The 22,210-nt window shown below is 36.6% G+C and overlaps 1 protein-coding gene across 1 annotated transcript in view; it reads left to right on the top strand.

Annotated features, from left to right (window-relative positions):
- Positions 1-22,210, top strand: part of LOC150094731 (cell adhesion molecule Dscam1-like) — a 158,163-nt gene that overhangs the window by 86,330 nt on the left and 49,623 nt on the right. Inside the window, exon 12 of the mRNA XM_090411652.1 lies at positions 16,027-16,212. Coding sequence (XP_090267778.1) covers positions 16,027-16,212 — 186 coding nt within the window. The remainder of the gene's footprint in view (positions 1-16,026; positions 16,213-22,210) is intronic.

A 22,210-nucleotide genomic window follows, 5' to 3' on the forward strand; every position in this document is an offset into this window, starting at 1 on the left:
ATATTCACTAATTTCATGTTATCAGTCTGTGGTGTGCCAGTATTGGTAAGTGGTGATATTATTTGATTATTCTACGTTAAAAAATTTAACCCTGAGATGGCTGATAAAAAATAAAAAAAAAATCCCGCGAACAATCAGAAGAAGCAGAAACAGACTCAAAAAAAAAAGGACAGTATTTCATATTTTACCAGAACAGACCGTATCGTCTTCAGAACCAAACGGTAAGAGGCAAAAAAAAATGTAATATATGCATTTGATTTTTGCAATATTCGCTGTGTATGTTTTGTATTGAATATAAATACAATAAATATTATAATAATATATCTCTCTATTACGATTTTTTTTCGAGGGGGGCCGTGAAATATTTTAATTTTTGCAGAGGGGGCCCTGACATCCAGAAGTTTGGGAAGCACTGTTGTAGAGGACCTGACATGCAGAAATAAAGAGATTATGAGGGTGTGCTGAAAAGTTGTGATAATCACCATGTAGGAATTGAGGTAGAACCATGTAACTTACACATTATTCTACATATTCACCATAAAGTGATATACACTTGTTGCAACATAGCTGCATCATTTGCAATCTTCTGAGAAAAAAAAGTCTTTCCCTTGTTGCACAAACCAGTCCTCAGCTGCAGATTTAACTTCATCTGTGGTAAAGTTTGTTCCTTTCGAGTGTTTCTTTAAATTTGGAATAGGAAATAGTCAGATGACACCAGGTCTGGTAAATAGGATGGGTGAGGCAGAGATTGAAAGCCCAAGTTGTGTATTGTCTTGGATTTCATGAGCAGTGTGAGCAGCCCATTGTCCTGCAAAAGCAACATGCCTCTGCTTTGTTTCCTGCAGCATTTTTCCTTCAGAGCTGTTGAATAAACTGCTGCTGTTGCTGCTGTAACAATTTCACCCTTTTTTTCAGGCACATGGTAAGGATTACACCATCTACATCCCAAAAGATAATGGCAAGAACTTTCCCTGTTGAGTTTTGGGTTCAGAAGTTCTTTGGCTATGGAGACCTTTGTGTCTCCACTCCATTGACTGTTGTTTGGTCTCTGGGTCATAGTGATGAAACCATGTCACCAACAGTCACAATACGAGCCAAAAAAAATGTACACCTGATTTCTCAAAATTACCTAAATCCCCAGAGTCTTTGCAATGTTTTTTACTAGTATTCATCTATCATCAAGGATCATGGCATATACTGAATTGATGTTTTCAGGTGTGATTGCTGCGGTAGGTCTTCCTGACCTAGGGGCACCTGTTGTCTCTGGATGCCCAGTTTTAAACTTGGCCACCCATATGGCAACTGTTGGATATGTTGGGGCACAGTCCCCTAAAATCTCACACAAAACTTTGATTCTCAGTTGCAGACTTTTCTTGCTGCACAAAAAATTTGATGATGGCCCACACCTCTTATCTTCAAATTTCTTCAAAACTTCTGACATGTCTTCTTGAAAACAAATTATTACAATTTAATGAAACATGGGGGTTGAAGGGTTTTAAGATGTGCTCTTCCCTGTGGTTATATAAGTTGCTTTCATATCATTTTTGTTATCAGAACTTTTCCCATGCACACATCTCCCTACCCATATGAGGCCATTGTATAAGGCTTTCATCAGGTCTCATATAGATTGTACACAGATTTGGTCACTAGGTTTTCATGGTGATGGAGAAATGTTAGAAAAGGTCCAGAGAAGATTCACAAAGGTGAATCTTCTCTGGTCAGTGGTCTTTGGTATGTTGCAAAGCCTTGTGAATAGGAGAAGGAGGGATATGATTGAGACATATAAGTTAACCATGGATTGTTATCAGGTTGACATGGAAGAGATTTTTCATAGAATGGGAGAGGGGTGTAGAACATGAGGCCATCCCTGGAAACTGTATAAGGAGGGTGTTAGCAGAGGAGTGAGGAGAGGGTTCTTTACATGGAGAGTGGCTGGTGAGTGCAATGCATTGCCTGAGTGTGTTGTGAATGTAGACAAATTGAATCAGTTTAAGACATGGTTGGATGAGCTTTGTGTATGTGATAGTGTGTACCTCCCACGATGAATCTCTGACTCCATGGAGGTTGGATGTTAATAATAATAAATCTGCTAATGCAGTTTATTCTCCAAAGGGAATAAGTGAAGCCATTTAGCCATAACTAACTTTTGGAGATTAGTGGACAACAAATCTTTGCCTAATCAGAGAAACTGGCCCAAGGCATTCAATTTGATTGTCATATGGGCAGAATAGGGCAGACAACTGCTTTCATTTTGTGGTCGCTAACATTATATACAGGGCTTGAAAAATTTTGTGTTAACTGAACAGTCAGCAAATACAGGTATGTCACTTATTAGATATTAGCCTGAATGTATTCTATGCTTGGGCTAATAATCACCTAATGTATCATTGTTTATTCCTAGATATGGTCAGTTTATAAGTTTTTGTTAATGCTATGTCTGTCTGATTTTAACCCTGTATAACTAAGAGTGTGTTGAAACAAATTTGTTAACTGCCTACATATATTTATTTTTTTCATGTATTTTATATATTATATATATTGTATGTTTATTTATCTATGAAGGAAATATTGCATGCATCCTGCCATGTACCCTCAAGGGGTGTACAGGATATGATAGTACTACATGAAAAAAATTACATCATTACTAACTTCCTATCTATAATTTTCCTCCAAATCAGTCTTTTACTTGTCAAGACTCCAACATTATCAGATCTTATATTTCTATCGTCTAAGGCAGTGCTTCCCAAACTATGGGCCGCGGTCCTCTTGGGGGCCATTAGTTTTGTTGAGGGGGCCGTGATATAATGGAAAAAATTTTTAAATGTTTTAAGACTAAGTGTGTGCCGTGTCAAATGTGTATATAAGATGCTATAAATGTAATATTGGCATTTGATTTTTGCAATATTTGCTGTGTGTGTTTTGTATTGAATATAAATACAATAAATATCATAATAATATATGTCTGTATTACGATTTTTTTTTCTCGATGGGGCCGTGAAATATTTTAATTTTTCAAAGGGGGCCTTTACATAAGTTTGGGAAGCACTGGTCTAAGGCACTTTGTACCGTATCAATCCACCTATATCTTGGTCTTCATCTGGGTCGTTTTGCTGCCAATCTGGCAGAGAACACTTGTTTTGCTAATCTTTCTTCGCCCATTCTGTTTAAGTGACCATACCACCTGAGATTAGCTCTGCTAACGCATTCCTGGATGCTGACTATGTCAAGTTCTTTCCTAATATCCTCATTTTTAATATGATATTGCCATTGATGCCATCTATTCATGCCTATAATCTTTCTCAGGACTCTCATAGCTGCAGTCTCTAGTCTTTGATCAAGTGTTTTACTTCTGACCCAGCTCTCAGATCCATAAGTTAAAACTGGTTTGAACGCTGTCTTGTATACAGCTAATTTAGTGTTCCGACTAATTTCTCTCTTATTCCATATAAATTTATTCAATTAACTTCCCCCCATACCAGCTTTGCTGATTCTGTTGTCTATTTCTATATTTAATTTACCATCTTCATTAAAAATTGTGCCTAAGTAGCTGAAATGTTTTACTTGTTCCACAAGTTCTCCATTCACAACACAGTTGACATTTTCAATGATTCTGCCTATTTTCATTGTCTTTGTCTTTTTATTGCTGACCTTCCCATATCTAATACAACAGTTATTCAATTTAGTCAGAGAATCTTGCAGACTTGTAGTGGATTTATTTAGAAGTATAACATCATCTGCATAAAGCAAGGAGCTGACATTAACATCTCCAATTTTGATATCATGTTTAATACCACTTTCCTTCATAATGTGATCCATATAGATAATGAATAACAGAAGGGATAAAGTACACCCTTGTCTGACACCAGATTTAACATTAAACCATCTTCCTGTACTTCCTTCAATTCTAACTGCTGACTTACAACTCAAATAAAGACTAAGTATTGCTTGATATAATGCCCCATCGACACCATATAACTGTAGCGTATTGAATAGCTTCTCTCTTGGCACCTTGTCATATGCCTTTTCCAAATCGACAAAACTTAAATACAGATCTTTGTTATATTCCCGTGCTTTCTCGACTATTTGTCATAAAGTGAAGATCTGATCCTGAGCCTCTATTTGGCCTGAATCCAGCTTGTTCTTCACCCAGCTTTTCTTCCACAATTCTTCTCAACCGTTTCTCAGGTATACTTGCATAGATCTTGCCAGGAACACTCAGTAGGGAAATACCTCTGTAATTCTCACATTCAGTTTTATTTCCCTTTTTATATATGGGTACTATGAGAGCTCTACTCCAATCATTGGAAATTCGTCCCTCTATCCAGGCTTTCTGAACTATGCAATGCAGCCAATGTAACTCTTATACCACCATACTTCAGCATTTCTGGTCGAATATCATCTAATCCTGCTGCCTTTCAACATTTTAAGCCTTTGATGGATATGTATTCCTGACTGCATGCCTGGTCAGTGTTTTTTACCACTGTACTGTCATTACTGTTTGTTTCATTTAGCAGTTTTTCAAAGTAATTATTCCATACTTCAATGATATCTTTTTCTCCTGTTTTCATGTCACCTTTATCATCTCTAACTACTTTTACAGCACTCTTTCCTCCATTCCTAAGCTTCTTCAACAATCTCCAGAATATTTTGCCACCTTCTTGATATTTATTTTCTATATTCTTGCCAAAATCCTCCCATGACTTTTGTTTAGCTAGTTTTATGCAGTGTTTTGCATTCTTTCATTTGTCTCTGTATTCTCTAAGAGCACAAGCTGACTTATTAGGTTGCTGTGTTGCAATTAACTGGTTAAATCGCAGTATGATTGAGTTCTCTATGAGATAAAATGATGTGTTCATATCTTAGTCCTCTCATTGGTCATATTCTATTATGATAAATCAGTGATAATTGACAATACAGGTACTTGTAATTAATAGAAAAATATTCTGTTGTATTTTTTGGTATGAAATGGAATCATCATTACATAAATAAAATTGACTATTAAAGCAAAACTTCTGATTTCATTTTTACTCATCAACTAAAAACTGTCACTGGTCACAGACAAGCAGATATGCACATTTTTCGCTAACTATATGTTTTATTGTCTGAAATAGTGCGAGTTCTATGGTTGAATTTATTGAGTTCATGTGATGAGAAACCTAAGTTTCCATGAAAAAAATTCCTACTTTTTCCAGAGATAACTAACTTTGGAATGGGTTAAAGAAAGGCTTAGAAAAAGTTCCTCTGTCAGTAACTAGAATTGAACTTGCAAGTGACCTAGTACTGTGGATGTAAATGCCATTTCCACAGTGCTACACATTGAGATATGTGGGTGAAGATTTATGTAACTAATTTCCTTGCAAGGATTGAAGATTCAAGAACTTCAGTCTTCTCCAGCAATATTCTTAGGACCACTGAACGTTGATTGATCCTTGCTGAACACAGTCTGGATTTTTAAGGCTTGAATGAGTACGTCATTACAAATACAAATAGCTACTTCATAACAGACAGATCTAGTATCTAATAATTATAACCAGTATTAGGTGCTACCAAAAATATTTAATTATTTGGATGATCTGGTGGCAGCTGTGAATGTTTGAAAGTTCATGCCAAGAAAATGCAATGGATGGAATGCAAGTTTCCATAGATTATTCTTCCCAAATGGAGAACAAATTTTTTACAATGAAATTTTGACATTAGATACATAAAACAACTTTCACCAATCTACAAATTGGTTGTGAAATTTTTTGAGTTTCTATTTATGCATTGCAACTTGTAGATTGTAGGCTGTATATGTTGCTTTAATACAGCCTGCAATATGTTGGTTTAAAAGAGGGAAGTGGGGAGGTTGCTCATTGAGGTAGGTAGGAAGGACGGAATAACCTAAGTAACTGGGATACCATCCTCCTCCACCCATGACATAAGCAACCAAATTTTCTCTCTTCTCTTCCCCCCCCCCCCACATCCTTATCAAGTCAATATTCCAAACACAGAGGTGGTTACAGGGTTGACACTGGGGAGTTCTTTCGCTTGGTTGATCAGCGGGAAGGAGTGATGACAAGAGGCCATCCCTGGAAGTTACGAAAGGAAACTGTGAGCAAGAGGGTAAGGAGTGGTTTCTTTGTGTGGAGGGTGGTTGAGCCGTGGAATGCATTGCCTGATGGAGTGGTGGGAGCGAGAACGGTCAGTGACTTTAAAGAGTGGTATGATAAACTTTGTGTTTCTCAGGGGGGGACCTCCCCTCGATGAGTCCTGACAGACTTTATGTCTTAGGAAGGACCTCCCTCGATGAGTCTTTTGACTCCTTGGAGGCCTGAATAATAATAATAATAAACCTTACAACCTATTACCATTTACACGAAAGCCAATATAAGGTAAGCTACCCAACTCTTTAATAAAACTTATTATGTAGGCTGCTCTGAACACATGGCTTGACTGCATTCTTAAGATGGTCTGCTCTGAGCTGATTAGCTAGGGAGGCCTTCTTAAACAGTAGTAGTTTAATTAATTATTATTGTACTGCATAATATGGAGACGTTATATGTTGTGACTATTTCTTGTTTTTTCACAAACCTAGTTGATGCTCTGGTAGGGTGATTAATACTACTGTCATAATCTGTTATATCTTTTTGTGTTATATTGGCTGGCGAGTGGTTAGCGTATCTGCTCTCAAGCCAGAAACCTGCAGGTTCGAATCCATCCGTAGGCATAGATGTTTGTGATTGTCTCGAAATACTAGTGGTGGTGGTGGTCAGTGGTAGACGGCGTTGGTGTAGTTGAGGTCAGTTGGTGGATTGAGTGGTGGAGACAGAGTTGTAGATGAGTCTTTGGACTCCCTGGAGGTGTGAAATAATTTTGCCAGCCTGGTTGGTTAGCGTATCTGTTCTCCAGCCAAAAGGCTGCAGGTTCGAATCCAGCCGTGGGCATGGATGTTTGTGATTGTCTGTGGAAATACTAGTGGTGGACGGTAGATGGTGTTGGTGTAGTTGTGCTTACTAGGTTACTTAAAAGAGAGAGAGAGATGTAGAGTAGGTGCTCTCCCTTGATGAGTCAATGGACTTCCTGGAGGAGTCCAGTAATAATAATAATGATACTAATATGGCTAGTTTATCTTTTTTGCAGAAGTGGGGAGGGGATGAAACTTTCTGTCCAAAAAATCCTTTCCACCTCTATAAGAGATTTCCCAACAGTTGAAAAGTCTTTATAAATGTTCCTTGTGCTTAAATTGAATTTGAATCACATTTTTCCATCTAAAAGAATGTTGCTGCTAACTGTGTTACAGCACCCCTTTGTGGAAGGAATAGGCATTCTTCAATGCTGTGTGATACCAGCTGAAACAATATAGAGTGGGTGTTACTTCTGGATCACAACTTTTAAGAATAGTTGGGAAGATGCTATCAGAATAAAGAATTTTTTATTATCTGAATTATGCCTGGGGAAAAAAAAAAAAGCATGCAGGGCAATTTTTGATACAGTTAAGGGATATCAGAAACAGTGCACCACATACTTCCTGTATATTACCAGTTTAGTTAATTGGAGGGAAAAAATGATTCCTGGAGATCCACTCTATCTTTAGGTGATGCTATGAAGCAACTATCTATTAGGGGTGTGTGGGAGGGTGGAAGTTGCACAAAAGATAAACATTTGTATAGATGAAGTGGGTCTTTCAAAAACTCAGATATGGATGTGTGGAGAGTTGTTGTGTGATTATTGCAAGCTTCAGTGTAAAGTAAAAATGAAAGTAGAGTTTTTATTTCAAACTTATGACATGCTGAATTTTTATTTTTATTTTTATTTTTTTTCTGGAGTACCTTAGGCATGTTGTGTTGGAAAACTAGGAGAGTGGGAATTTGGAATAGAGTGAGGGATGAAGACTCATTCCATCAAGAATAACTTCTGCAGCTCAATCAGAACCATGGAAACAAAAAAAAGTGGAGGTCATCTATTTTATAATAGCATCGTCTAAATAGCACCGTCATTGGTGCTATTTTAGTGCCAAAGGGTACATGATTGAATGTAGCAGAGGAAAGAGTAGAACTCAAGTTATAATCATTAGGATACAAAACTCCACAAATTTTGTCTCCTGCTGTGTATAGCTTGAATTACCAAGAGACCTTTATGATATACTTAGGAAAACTGGTTAAGAAAAGACTGAGAGCAAAGGGTTAACTAGTATTCTGATGGATAGATGGATGATTTGCATTAGATTATTATTATTATAGTACGGGCACCTCCATGGAGTCTGAAGACTCATCGCAGGGGATCCAAACTATCCACACAATCTATCATACTCTCCTTGAACCTATTAACTCACAACTGACTCTAGCAACCCATTCTACCCATTCACTTATTCTGGCCCCTCTACCCAAGTGCTGAAACATTTCCCTTGTATCAATCCTATAAAACCCCTTAAGCAACTTAAATGTTTCTATCATATCCCCTCTTTTTCTCCCATCAAGCTTTGTCCCATTTTTCTCCCATTCACAGCAAATACTTCATCTCTTTCCTCTTGGTTAGTGGTATTAGAAAAGAGAATCCAGTTGGGGTTGTGAACATTAAAGACACTAAGGAATATGACTGCACTGTTTGCATAGTTTGACTGCAGTAATTCAAGATTCAAAGATAAAAAAACCAAATGAAGGTAATTTTCAGAATTAGCAAAGCACTAATGCCAGCAGATGAATATCATGGAATAGAACAAAGAAACTTTGAGTTGGAACCAAGTGAAAAAACTTTCTACAACTTGCTATAATCCAGAATATTTTAATAATAGGATGTTACATTTTCACTACTTGTATATGACTTCTGCATTACTTCAACCTTGGTATCTCTTCTGGTCTGGCTCCCACTGATATGAGACTTCAATAAAGGTCAAAATTGGCCCAAGTAGTGACCCTTCCCATAATGCATAGCATTAAACATACCCAAAAGGATGTGTGCTTTGCATTATGGGATATTAAGACAAGTAATGTGAAGTCATTAGTTTCTATATACAAGTATTCTAGTCATGAAAATCTGCATACACAAACTTGGTTTGCTAACACTTGGATAAAGGATTAAACAAGAATGTAGTTTCTTGGCGTTTCTAATTTAATTTGAGCAAGAAATATAAAGCCAGAGCATGATTGAATTTGAGGTATGACATGATAGATATTACATCAATTCCACTAAGAACACATTGAAAATTTTTATTTTGCCTTGAAGTAAAAATAGGGAATTCTGATTAAGTATGATGTGCAGAGTTTAAATGTAATCTTAAAATTTCATATCGACCTATAAGCATACATATGTGCCATTTTATTTACAGCTTAAAGCTTTCATTGAAGTCTTTCACTTATTATCGGTGTTAGTGCTGATCATCACTTAAGAACCAGCAAAATTAGTAGCATACTAAAGTCCAAACTTTGAAAACCTTTCATGCTGATTTTTCAATGACATTTAAGATAATCAAGCCTTCTTTAATGCCTTATTCACTTTATATTTAATCACTTATTTTTGGCACTTTGTTCTTTAAATAACAAAAACTATCAGCATTTTTATTTAAAGCTTTAATGAAATTTTTCATCAAACCAAGTTTTATGTAGGAGATGGTAATGATATTTTAGGTCTTTTGTTGAGGTATTAAGCTCTGTCAAACTGGCAGTTTTTTAACCTTGCAATGGTAGTCTTTATCTCAGCTATTCCATCATAAAAAATAAAATAAATAATAATAAAAAATTGTGAACCTAGCTGCATGAATTATGTGCTATCATTTTGAGATAACCACAAATGGTTTCACCTTTATTCATTGGTATAATACATTTAAGAAGAAAAGCTATATTCTCCTAGAATTCAGTAGCCTATGCTATCCATAAGAAGGAATCCTATGAGAATATGGCTTTACTTCTTAAATACATTATGCCAATGAATAAAGGTGGGTACCTCAGTATTAAAGCACATAATTAGTTTTTTTTCTATGAATGGTGACTTGTATTCTGCAGCACTGTTAAATTTTTTTTTTTATCACACAAGATTGTGTGGTAAATTGTGATGATTTGTGTGGACTTGAATGAAGTTAAGAGTGGTAAGATATATGGTGATTCTATGATTAAGGGTATGGAGAGTGGTATGCATGAGGAGTGCTTGGCTGGTGGGACAATAGAAAGAGTGGCTTTAGCAATAAAGAGAGGGCGTGAAGCAGACAAGATGATAGTTATGGTGGGTACAAATGACCTGAGTGGTGGTATAAATTAGGTAGGAAAAGTTTTAAGAACATTGTTAGATATTGTGAAGAGGAAAAGTGTCAATGGGAGGATAGTGTGTGTGCTGCCTCGTTTTGACAATTATGAGTTAAGTAGACGAGTGATGATAATGAATGATATAATTGCAAGAATGTGCAAAAAAAAAGAGGTCTGGAATTTGTTGATGTTTGGAGTGTGTTTGAAGGAAAAAGACAATTATATGCTAGAGATGGACTGCATCTGAACATGGAAGGACATAAGCGATTGAAGAAGTTACTGTTTTCTGAACAAGTTGAAGTAATTGGGCAGGGAAACTAATATTGAAAAGGTTGAGTGTAAGAGAGAGAAACATTAGCACTGATTGTATATTTATTGATCCTTATACGTAGAATAAATTACAGAAGAGGGGATAAAAATCGGCATGGGACTCTCATTCATTTGAGGTGGTCTGGTGCGAAATAGTGACCAATGCAACCAAATATACAGTTGGATGCTGCTATAGGCCAGGGGGAGATATTGAATTCATGCATCAGCAAATTAGTGCAATGAGTGCAGGTTTAGTGATTATTATGGGGGATTTTAATTACGGTGATATCAATTGGAAGGAGGAAATATCACGTAGCAAAAAGGAAATGGAGTTCATACATCTTCTACGAGATAATTACTTGAAACAGCACACAACTGAAAGGGCACGTGGTGTGAGAGTGTTGGACCTGGTTATTGGTTCAAAGGATATATGCATAAGTAAGGTGTCCACGTTACCTCCAATTGGTGAAAGCGATCATGTGGTATTGACTTAGGAGGTTGCAAAATCTGTGGATTTTTCTGTTAAGAAGGGGTATATACAGGTTAGCCAATTATAACAAGCTTTGGAGTGAGCTTGCAGCCATCCCATGGCAGAACATATTGCAGGGGAAAGATGTTAGCAGTGCATGGGATAAAATCAGCAGGTATCTGAGGAAAGCAATATCAGATTGTGTCCCCAAGGTCAGGAAGTCAAACAAGACAGGCGTTAGATAGATGAGCAGTAGTATCAAGCTTGATCTGCAAAAAAATAAAATGTTATGGAGAATTTACAAGGAGAAAGGCGATCAGTACCCATGAGCAGTACAAGGCTCAAGCTAGGAAGGTTACCAGCATAAATCTAAATCATTATGAGAAGACCTTAGCCAAAGAGATCAAGGGTAGTCCCAAAGAGTTCTTCCACTATGTAGCAAGTAAAAGGAAGAATAACTTCGGAAGGATAACTTTAGTGGGTGCTGATGGTATTGAGGTGACAAAATCAGATGTAATAGTCGAGTTACTGAGTGATCACTTTTCAAAAGTCTATCACCCAAGTGAGGATATCTCTGTACCTGTAGCAATAACTAATGTGAGAATTGAAGCTAAGAAATCAGAGGTATTTAACATATTGCAAAATTTAAATGCAAACACTGCGGTAGGTTTAGATGGAATATCAGCTCAGGTGTTGCGTGAATGTGCAAATGAATTGTCAACTCCTCTTACTTGGATATTTAATTTAAGTCTGAACTCTGGTATGGTCCTTAGGGAGTGGAAGTTAGGCAAAGTGGTTCCTTTGCATAAGGGTGGCTCTAAAACTGCGATAGTTAATTACAGACCAATCACCATCTCAGGAGTAGTGGTAAAAGTATTGGAAAAGTTGGTTAATGACAAAATTCAAGAATGGGTGGATCAGGATATGATACTCTATAGAGGCCAACATGGTTTTGTTAAAGGTAGATCCTGCCTTAGCAAACTATTAACATTTCATAATAGAATGACATCCGAGTTGGACAAAGGAACTGGCTACACAGTGGTACTTCTGGATTTTGCTAAGGTTTTTGACAGGATACCCCATGGAACACTTATGCAAATTGGAGCAGATGGGAATGGATATTAAATTGGTGATATGGATAGGAGAATGCCTCAGGGAAAGATACCAGAAGGTGATGTATGGAGGAGCTGAGTCCTGGATGAGGCAGGTGACCAGTGGTGTGCCTCAGGGCTCTGTGCTTGGGCCATTGCTGTTTAATTTGTATATAAATGATATAGGAAATGGCTTACAGGGAGATATTCAGTTGTTTGCTGATGATGCAAAGTTGGGTACCGCAATAAAAAATCAAGCTGATGTTGAAAGTCTGCAGGATGATTTAAATAAGCTGGTAGAATGTGCAAAAGATAATGGATGTCAGTTCAATGTGGAAAAGTGTAAAGTCATGCATTTTGGAATTAAAATATTACCAGCTGTGTACTACACTGATGGAACAGTACTCCAAGAGATTGATGAGGCTACGGACTTATGGATGTTGGTAGATAGGGAGATGAAGTTCAGAGGACACATTGCTTAGGTGTCCAAGATTGCACATAGGATTACTTGGTTGTTGAGGAACACACTGACATCCAGAGATAAAGAGGTTATTATTCCCCTTTATAAAGCGTTGATACTCCCACATTTGGATTACTGTGCTCAGGTCTGGTCACCTGGATTCCTTGGAGATGAGGAGGCTCTGGAGAGGGGTTCAAAGAAGTGTGACCAAGTTGGTGAGTGATGTAAAAAATGCTCCCTACATTGACAGATTGAGAGCTTGTGGATTGCAGAGGTTGGTTAATAGGCAGAGAAGAGGGAATATGATAGAAACATTTAAATTACTGAAAGGGTTTTATAGGATTGATGCAGGGGAAATGTTTCAGCTGTGTGATAGTGATGGAAGAAGATGAGGTCATCCCTGGAAATTAAAGAAGAGTGTGGTTAACAAGGATGTCAGAACAAGTTTTTTGCCTGGAGGGTGGTGAATGAGTGGAATTCATTGCCTGACTTAGTTTTGAGCTCTTCATCTGTAAATGAATTCAAGAAGAGATATGACAGATATTGTTTCGCTAGTTTGGGTCTCCCGCGATGAGTCTTCTGACTCCATGGAGATACCTGTAATAATAATAATCTCTACTGGAGCTATCAAATGTGAGGTGCACATAAGGCTGTAAATCTATACAAAAACATGATGCTGCACTTTCAGGTCAATCAGTGGTATTTCATCCACATTCACTTTCTTTTGTGATTTTGAAAATGGCAACATACCAAAATGTCATAAGTAATGGGTCCCTTGGCAGATTTTAAATATTTTATGATTGAATACTGGTAAAAAGATAGCTGTTGCTGTCTTTATACCATTTTCTTCAATCAGTGTCATCCTTCCATAATCATTCTTTCTTTTGCTGGCTACATATCGAAAGAACTCCCTAGGATTCTTTTTGTCTTCATTAGCTAACTGCTGTTCATACCTCTCTTTAGCTACTCTCACCAACCAAGTCACTCTCCTTGCCTGGTCTTTGTAGATCTCATGAAATTGGTTATTTCCACTTCACTTATGCTGCCTCCACAATGCCCTTTTTCTCTGTATCGCATGCTTAATCTCTTTATTCATCCATCTCACACCTACCTTATTTAACCTTCTCAAGCTTGGAATACATTTAGACATTGCATCTACTAGATAGTTTTTGAAAATCCCCCAAGCTGCATTGATCTCTTTTCCAGCTAACTCCTCATTCCACGCTACACCCACAAGCTGTCTCCTAAGCTCTTCATAATCACCCCCATTGTAGTTCAACATACTCCCTTTTCTCACAGGGAGTCCTCGCACTGCTGGCAACCACCCAGGTAATCACCTCATGGTCACTCTCACCAACTGGTGGATGATTTGACACCTCATTTATAATTACATCCTCTGATGAGATGACCAAATCATCCACTAATTGGTGAGAGTGACCATGAGGTGATTACCTGGGTGGTTGCCAGCAGTGCGAGGACTCCCTGTGAGAAAAGGGTATATGTTGAACTACAATAGGGGTGATTATGAAGAACTTAGGAGACAACTTGTGGGTGTAGCGTGGAATGAGGAGTTAGCTGGAAAAGAGATCAATGCAGCTTGGGGGATTTTCAAAAACTATCTAGTAGATGCAATGTCTAAATGTATTCCAAGCTTGAGAAGGTTAAATAAGGTAGGTGTGAGATGGATGAATAAAGAGATTAAGCATGCGATACAAAGAAAAAAGGCATTGTGGAGGCAGCATAACTGAAGTGGAAATAACCAATTTCATGAGGTCTACAAAGACCAGGCAAGGAGAGTGACTTGGTTGGTGAGAGTAGCTAAAGAGAGGTATGAACAGCAGTTAGCTAATGAAGACAAAAAGAATCCTAGGGAGTTCTTTCGATATGTAGCCATCCCTTTCATCTCTACTTTGTATGGACATAACTCTTTCTCTATCATCAATAGCACTCCCCCCCTCCCTTTTCACCCCTTGTATCCTCACGAAACACATCATACCCTTCCATCTCTATTCCTGTCAGGATGTCATCCTCTTCCAATCATGTCTCACTTATTCCAACAATCTTTGGGTGAACAGATGCAATTAGTTCAACCATTTCATCTGCCTTGTTTCTTATACTTCTAGCATTTGTATACAAACACAATAGCTCATTTCTGGATCTACAGCTAGTTCCACTGATACCACTCACTTGATGTGATCTCTCCATGCTTGACTGGGGCCATTTCCCTTTCTGCCTCTTCATTTTAGAACCGTTTTCAGTTCCAACTGTTTCCTCTTGATCCCTGGTCATCCCATTCCTTTCCTGCCTACACATACTCTCACCTCCTCTTGGAGCATCCACCTTTCTCACGCTGTGTACCCCTGTCCATCCTGAGCCTCCCCGTTTCCCTGCTCCTCTTGCACACCCATTCTCTCATTTTCTATACTCATACCACTCACTTCCCCATTCATATCCACCTCTTCAATCTCTCCTGTCTTACTCTCCTGCTCTTCCACATCACTCCCTCTCGGTCTGATTCATTCTCTCTATTCACTTCTCTAGCTTCCAGCAGCAGTCTCTCCAAGCAACTCACACCATAACCACTCAAATGCAGTCCATCGCTCCCATACAGCTCACTTCATCCCTCACTCATTCCACACATTAACAAACTCTACTCCCATCTCCTCACATTTCAGCCAGCATATCATTCATAATCCTTGCTCTCCTAAAGGTGTCATTCAGAAACTGCTGTATATGCAAAAGCATAATGGCATGGTGCCCATCTTGATGAAAGATTGTGTTATTTAGTATTTAACCACTCCAGTTCAGGAATGAAAATGTCTGCAGCATTGCAAGGTAATCCTTCCAACGGCGTTTATTGTAAGTTTGTAACATTTATACATCTTAAGTTATTAAAGTTTAAAACTGCACAAGGACTTTTGGGACACCTTGTATGTGTATTCCTATATTAATGAATGAGCAGCTCCTTTAAAAAGTTTGACCTTTAAGATCTCATGAGTGGAAACCTAATTTCATGGAAATATTAAAACTAGCTTGGTAGCAAAATTCTTATTTTTCACATATAGCAAACAGACACACTGGCCTTAGGACATGTGGAAAGGTCAACCATTAATATACAGGTATATGATAGGTCTACAACAAGGGACTTGATTGCTAATGTTATGCTGGTTAAAGATACTCAAAGGGATTTGACTTATATTAGAGGCGAAGAAAAATATCCCAGAACTGAATTAAGGAGCTATTCTTATAGCTCCTTAATCCTTAGAATTTGAATAGAAAAGTTGCCTGGGAAGCAGATTTGAGCAGGGGCCTACTGTAGGACTATACACCAGGACCAATACTACTTCCTTTTATCCCATTAGATATATATATATTTCAGTAAATTATTGTATGTACATATATATTTTTTTATATATACTCAGAAACTGAAAATATATGGGTTGTTTTCATCGAGTATTAATGTTTCTACTTTCTCCAATTTAGAATATCTAATAGAATATAGAAAAAACAAAGAGGAATGGGTCCCAATTCATGTTCCAGCAACAAGGAATTTTTTTACTTTAACAGAACTGGAGAGTTCTAAGACTTATACTGTACGAGTTGCAGTATACAGCGATTATGGACGAGGAGAATTCTCATCTCCTGTTACCTTTACAACAGTAGAAAGAGGTATGTATAAGTTTCTCAGTTTAATCTTATTTTAATATCATGGAATTTTGGACTATTTCAATAGTGTTATTATATCTTTATCATTATACACACACACACACACACACACACACACACACAAGGTTCCCAAACTATTGTGGGGAGGAGAGAAAGTCTTTCACAGTGAGTATGATTTGGAGGAGGGCAAGAGGAAAAATGCATTTGGAATTGCAAAAAAAATATGATTATACTTATACAGTTTAATATTTTCCTTTCCTGAGAAAATTAAATATTGTTTTTAACAGCTGTAAGATTCTGTTAGTTTCCATATTATGTGAAGCTGCACGTTATATTTCCAGTACAAATATTGACTATTATGACTATTGACAAATACTGACAAATTTTATAATGACCAGTTTTGCGAACTGTGTGTCCTTCCTCAGGATAAAGATTACATAAATATACAGTTAAAAGATGTTAACCTCCCTACCGGCTAGGACGTCTATAGACGTCCAGATAAATCTGGATACGATTCAGTACACATGTTGAAAGAACATGGATAAGAAGTGCAATTCGGCCAGCATGTCCATTAGAAGGTGTGATAATCCCTCACGCTGAAGAGAGCACTTAATCAGATTATCTCAGGCTCATAGCTGTGTCTCAGTTACCTATAACAAGAAATGCACTTCCTTGTTCTATGCTGGGTAACTGAATTTTAGTTATATTGGATAAACTAAAAATATAGAGATTATTTTTATTTTCTCTTTTTATTGTAAAATACAATTTTAATGTCTGGACAAAATAAAGATCCTTGCCTAATTTCTTCACTTAAATATTGCGTTACATTCCAGAACGAATTTAGTTTTTAATTTTTTTCTAATTGCTTACTCCACAAACCATTTTCTTTGTTCTCGAAGAAATTAATTCACAATAATTATTTGAAATATTATTTAACAAAACCAGCTGCCGACGTTTGATATTATATTATATTTTTGTTTAAAATCATGATTCGAAGAATACTTCCCAGATTTCCTGAAGGACATGCTTGAGCGACTTTGCTTTATAAAGAATAATGAAATTCTTTAAACATATCACTAATTTTTTTTTCTTTATATTGTATTCTACTGTTCTTTTCACTTTCACCTTCTTGGTTTCCCTGTATAATTGGTCATTACAAAATAAAATTAACGGTTATGATTTAAATTTATGTATATATTTTCTGCTAGTTCAGATATTATGCTCCAATTTTATAATAAGCAATACTTTTGCTTATACATGTATATATTTAAATTACAAAGTTTTGTATTAAAAATTTCCACTATAAAAGTTCGACAGAATCAACAATATTATTGTCATATTTCTTTTTCTCGCGTAGGAGGAAAACGGTAAAATGCTACTCTTGTAATTGTATCAGATGTTCTAATGGCAAAAATAGTAAGAAAAAAAAATCATTTGTACTTTCTTTTCAAAACACAAAGTGAGAACATTGTAAATTCACCCAATGAAAAAGAAAATACTCCATATTTTTCTTGTGCTATCTGATTTTTTTCTTGTAGTACAAAGAAGAAATCACTGCGCATAAGATGGTAGAATACAAGAGGGTAGAAATCTGTAGATTGATTACATTATAGCTGATAGAGGATTCATGCCAGAAAAATTATTTATGTAAGAGTTCTAACACCAGCAGATATAACGATATTTTCTTCTAGTTTAGATAGGTGACATTATTGAAGTAGCTAAATCTTTGCTACTATTTACACTAAACTGAATGGGCATGTTCCCCAAGTGATTTACGTTCAAAACAGTTGTCTTGTGAACGATTTATAAAATAAATTCTCTGAAATATATGCAAATTGAATAAGTCTTCAATATAACCTTCCTGCCCTCCCCAAAAAATAAGATTATGTGAAGTATATGCTCCTTTTCTTTTAAAATAATTCAAGCCCTCTTTTTCAAGATAATTATATGAAATAATTTATAATTTTTCGATAATAAAAATGAAACTGATCGTTATAAATTAAGAACTTATTTCAGCATAAATACTGTATCAGCCTGTAAAAGAAATGTCTGTATTTTCTTCTATGTTAGGATGTCTACTAATTAACAATTGAAAACAAAACACGACCTTCTTGATGTATCTCGGACTATAGCTTGAGGCACTTTAGTGTCCCTTCTAGCTAAGCGTTCTCAATTTTCTTCCTCAATAGCACTGAGAGTAATCTAAGCCTTTACCTTTCCCACCAGCTGAGAGGATTACTACAAGTATTTCTAAGACGTAGATTACTTCAGAAATAGCACCCAGAAGCATAAGTAAAATTATTTAGATTATTTTAAGAAAAAGTAACTAAAATAATACTACTGAACTTTCTTTTGTGTGGTATGCATATAAACAATTTTATGTGGTGAAAATATAGCATAGTATTTCTAAAATTTCAAATCATTTCAGCAGACAGTAGAACAGCTGGTTTTAGATTGCAAAGAAATAGTGCAGAATTAGAAGCTTCAGGGTACAACAATCTTATTGCCTTATTTCTTTTGTCGAAACGGTAAAATGAAGTAATAGATTTTGAATACTGTCTGGAAACGTTTTCTAACCTGTAGAAATTTAGAGTGGTTATGTAATTGAATTCCAGGAGAGGATAAGGATGGGGAGGGGGTAAGCATTAGCAAATATTCAAAATGAGCATAAATGTTGAATTATTCTGTATATGATATCCTTCATATTATATTTTCAACATATCTACGGTGGTTACGCATTGGATATTATAGTAATGTGCATCCTACAAAAAAAAAAGGCTAAAAACCCCTGCTAAAACATCATTGGATATAAATTCTCGATACTAAAAAGATTCACAATCGGGTTATGCAATATAACATAGTTTGTTGTTCATAAAACAAAAAAAAATCGTTTCTAGAACTGAAATGTGATAATCCATATAACGGTATTTTGCTAGGAAAGAAAGCAAAAGGTCATATTTATTTCAATAAATATTATTTAAAAATATAAATACGTGACATAATATGTTCAATGCAAACATCTAAAAATTCGCGAAAAAAGTTGTTTCTATATTGGAACAACCAGTGCAACTGTTCCGTTGCAGTGATTTGAAGAATAAATTTAAAATACAGCAGAATTTGCTACTACTAAATAGATTCATTGCAAAGGCTGATCGATGGTCATTTCAGGATTAATTATTTTCGCACATGTGAAATTCGTTTCAAATTTTGCGAAGAAACACAATAAATCATTTTAGAGGCAAAAAAGTCAAATATTTTAGGACAGTAAAGAAAATTCCATGTAAAACAGTGTGTGTAAAGACAGGTAATACAGGTAATACAAACTGTTAGTCAGACACTAACAGTTAATCCACGAATGGCTCTAAAATAGCCGTAAAGGGATTGACGGCAGAGGGAGGTAATGGCATGATGAAAGGGACAATGCCGGTGAAGTTTTGATCCATGCAGAATGCTATGGTGGGGTGGATATTTCATCCACCTCAGCCGGTAGGGAGGTTAAAGGTGCAAAGAATTACATCATTAAAAAAAATATGCTGGCCGAGTGGTTAGCGTATCCGCTCTCCCCCAGCCAAAGGGCTGCGAGTTCAAATCCCGCCATTGGCATGGATGTTTGTGATCGTCTGTGGAAATACTAGTGGTGGTGGTCAGCGATAGTTGGCATTGGTGGTTGCAGTCAGTTGGTGAAATGTGAGTGGTGGAGACAGAGTTGTAGAGTAGATGACCTCCCTTGATGAGTCTTTGGACTCCCTGAAGGTGTCACATAATAATAATAATAATAATAAAATTATTTAAAATAAAGAGCCAATAGGCTTCATTTTGGCGATGTAAACATTATTTAAATTAAGGGGATATTAAATCCCACATTGTTTCAAAACCGAATAAGAAACTCAAAGATCAGAATCAAAGAGTTTTATGCCGAATATAGTAACTATAAAAGTATCGGCGACTACTAGTGTAAGCTAAAGCACTTAGTCCAAGTAAGTAGTACAAACTAGGGCAACTCATAGCAACGGTGGGGAAAGTTCTGATCACTATTCTTAGTATTTTCCATAATGTAAAACCCATCTCCTAGGAGATGTATGATGTTATACATTATGGTGTATATTTGACAACAGTATTTTTGACAACTCGTATAGCAGAGTATATAAGTTCTTTTCGTTATTCCCTTAGTATTATTTTGGTCTAGCTACTCACTGATGAGATCTCAATAAAGATTGAAATCGGTCTGGGTAGTGACCTCCCACCATAATGTATAACATCATGCATCTCCTAGGAGATGGGTTTTACGTTATGGAAAATACTAAGAATAGCGATCAGAACTTTCCCCACCTTTGCTATGAGTTGCCCTTGTACTATGTACTTGGACTACATGCTTTAGCTTATGCTAGTAGTCACCGATACTTTTATAGTTACTATATTCGGCATAAAACTCTTTGATTCTGATCTTTGAGTTTCTTATTCGGTTTTGAAACAATGTGGGATTTAATATCACCTTAATTTAAATAATAATATTCATGACTTATTTTTCACGGTATTAACAACACCACAAACACTTTTTTTCAACAAAGATGTTTTATTAATGCTTATATTTCGCTGATTTTCAACTCGGCATCATCAGAGCACAACACACAAGTAAACGGGACAGTGAGTGAGTGAAACAATATAATTGCAAAAGACAAAAGATCTAAAGTCCTATTTTTGGCGCCCTCTAACGAGAGAAAAATAAAACAGCAGTTATCCAGGAGTTTTTCTTAGGATAACCGTCTCCCAAATTTTTGGCAAATTAATGCAACCATATTTGTTAAGGTTGGGAGATTTCTTCAAAGCCATTGCTGACTCAAAAAATAATCTTTCAGATCTATAATGACTCCTAAATAGCCCATTCGTTTTCCTCCATCTAATCCTGTGTGAAGGTGTGAAGGAGTGTCCAAAGCGTGGTCTGCCAGTCCCGACTTGCCATAGTAATTGTAGCAAATGTATCTTTCATGTTCTTCCAGGTGGATGTTCACTGATCTTCCTGTTTGCCCATAATAGGCCAAGTCACAGTCACATGGAACTTCATACACTCCTGGGTGTGCTAAAGGGTGAAGTTTATCCTTCGAGCGGATCAGAGTTGGCAGCTTGACATGAGGTTTGAAGGTGGTGCGAAGGCCATGTTTCAACAATACTTTGGCTATCTTTTCCGATGTACCTCTGATATAGAGAATAGAAATGGTCATGTTGTATTCTTGTGTATTAGGGGAGGGCAGAGTAATGGGCCTATGTAGTATTTTATCTATTTTGTAGGGATTGTAGCCGTTGGCTAAGAACGTATGGTGTAGGTACTGGAGTTCAGTGGCCAGAGCTGTATCGTTAGAACAAATGGCTCTGGCTCTGTGTGTCAGTGTTTTTAAAATGCCGTACTGTTGGACTGGATGATGATGATGATGTGATTGTTTATGTAGGTATCTTCCTGTGTGTGTAGGCTTTCTGTAAATAGAAAAAGATAGTGATCCATCTGAAAGGCGGGTGACTAATGTGTCAAGAAATGGTAAACAGTTATTTGATTCTTTTTCTACTGTGAAGTGAATTTTGGGGTGTTGGCTGTTTAGGTAGGTGACAAAAGCATACAAAGTGTCTTGTCCATGGGGCCAGATGGCAAACACATCATCTACATAGCGCAACCACACTTGTGGCTTGTATGTAGCTGTGGTAAGTACTTTGTTTTCAAAATGTTCCATGTAAAAATTTGCTAACGGGGGAGAGAGAGGGGGGAACCCATAGCAGTACCATTAATCTGTTTGTAGAATTCCCCCCCCCATGTAAAGTAACCTGCATTCATGGTAAATTGAAATAATTCAAAAATATCTGGGGGAAATTTAGACTTGATTAAATCAAGAGTGTCTATAAGTGGTACATTGGTAAATAAGGAGGTGACATCGAAACTAACTATTATGTCTGAATCTTTTAGGATTAGATTTTTAACCAGTGTTTTGAAATGGATTGAATTTTTTACAAAAGT

The sequence above is a fragment of the Typopeltis vanoorti genome, chromosome 21 (assembly GCF_054136105.1).
Source record: "Typopeltis vanoorti isolate ZY-2024b chromosome 21, IOZ_Tvanoo_1.0, whole genome shotgun sequence".
NCBI lineage: Eukaryota > Metazoa > Arthropoda > Arachnida > Uropygi > Thelyphonidae > Typopeltis > Typopeltis vanoorti.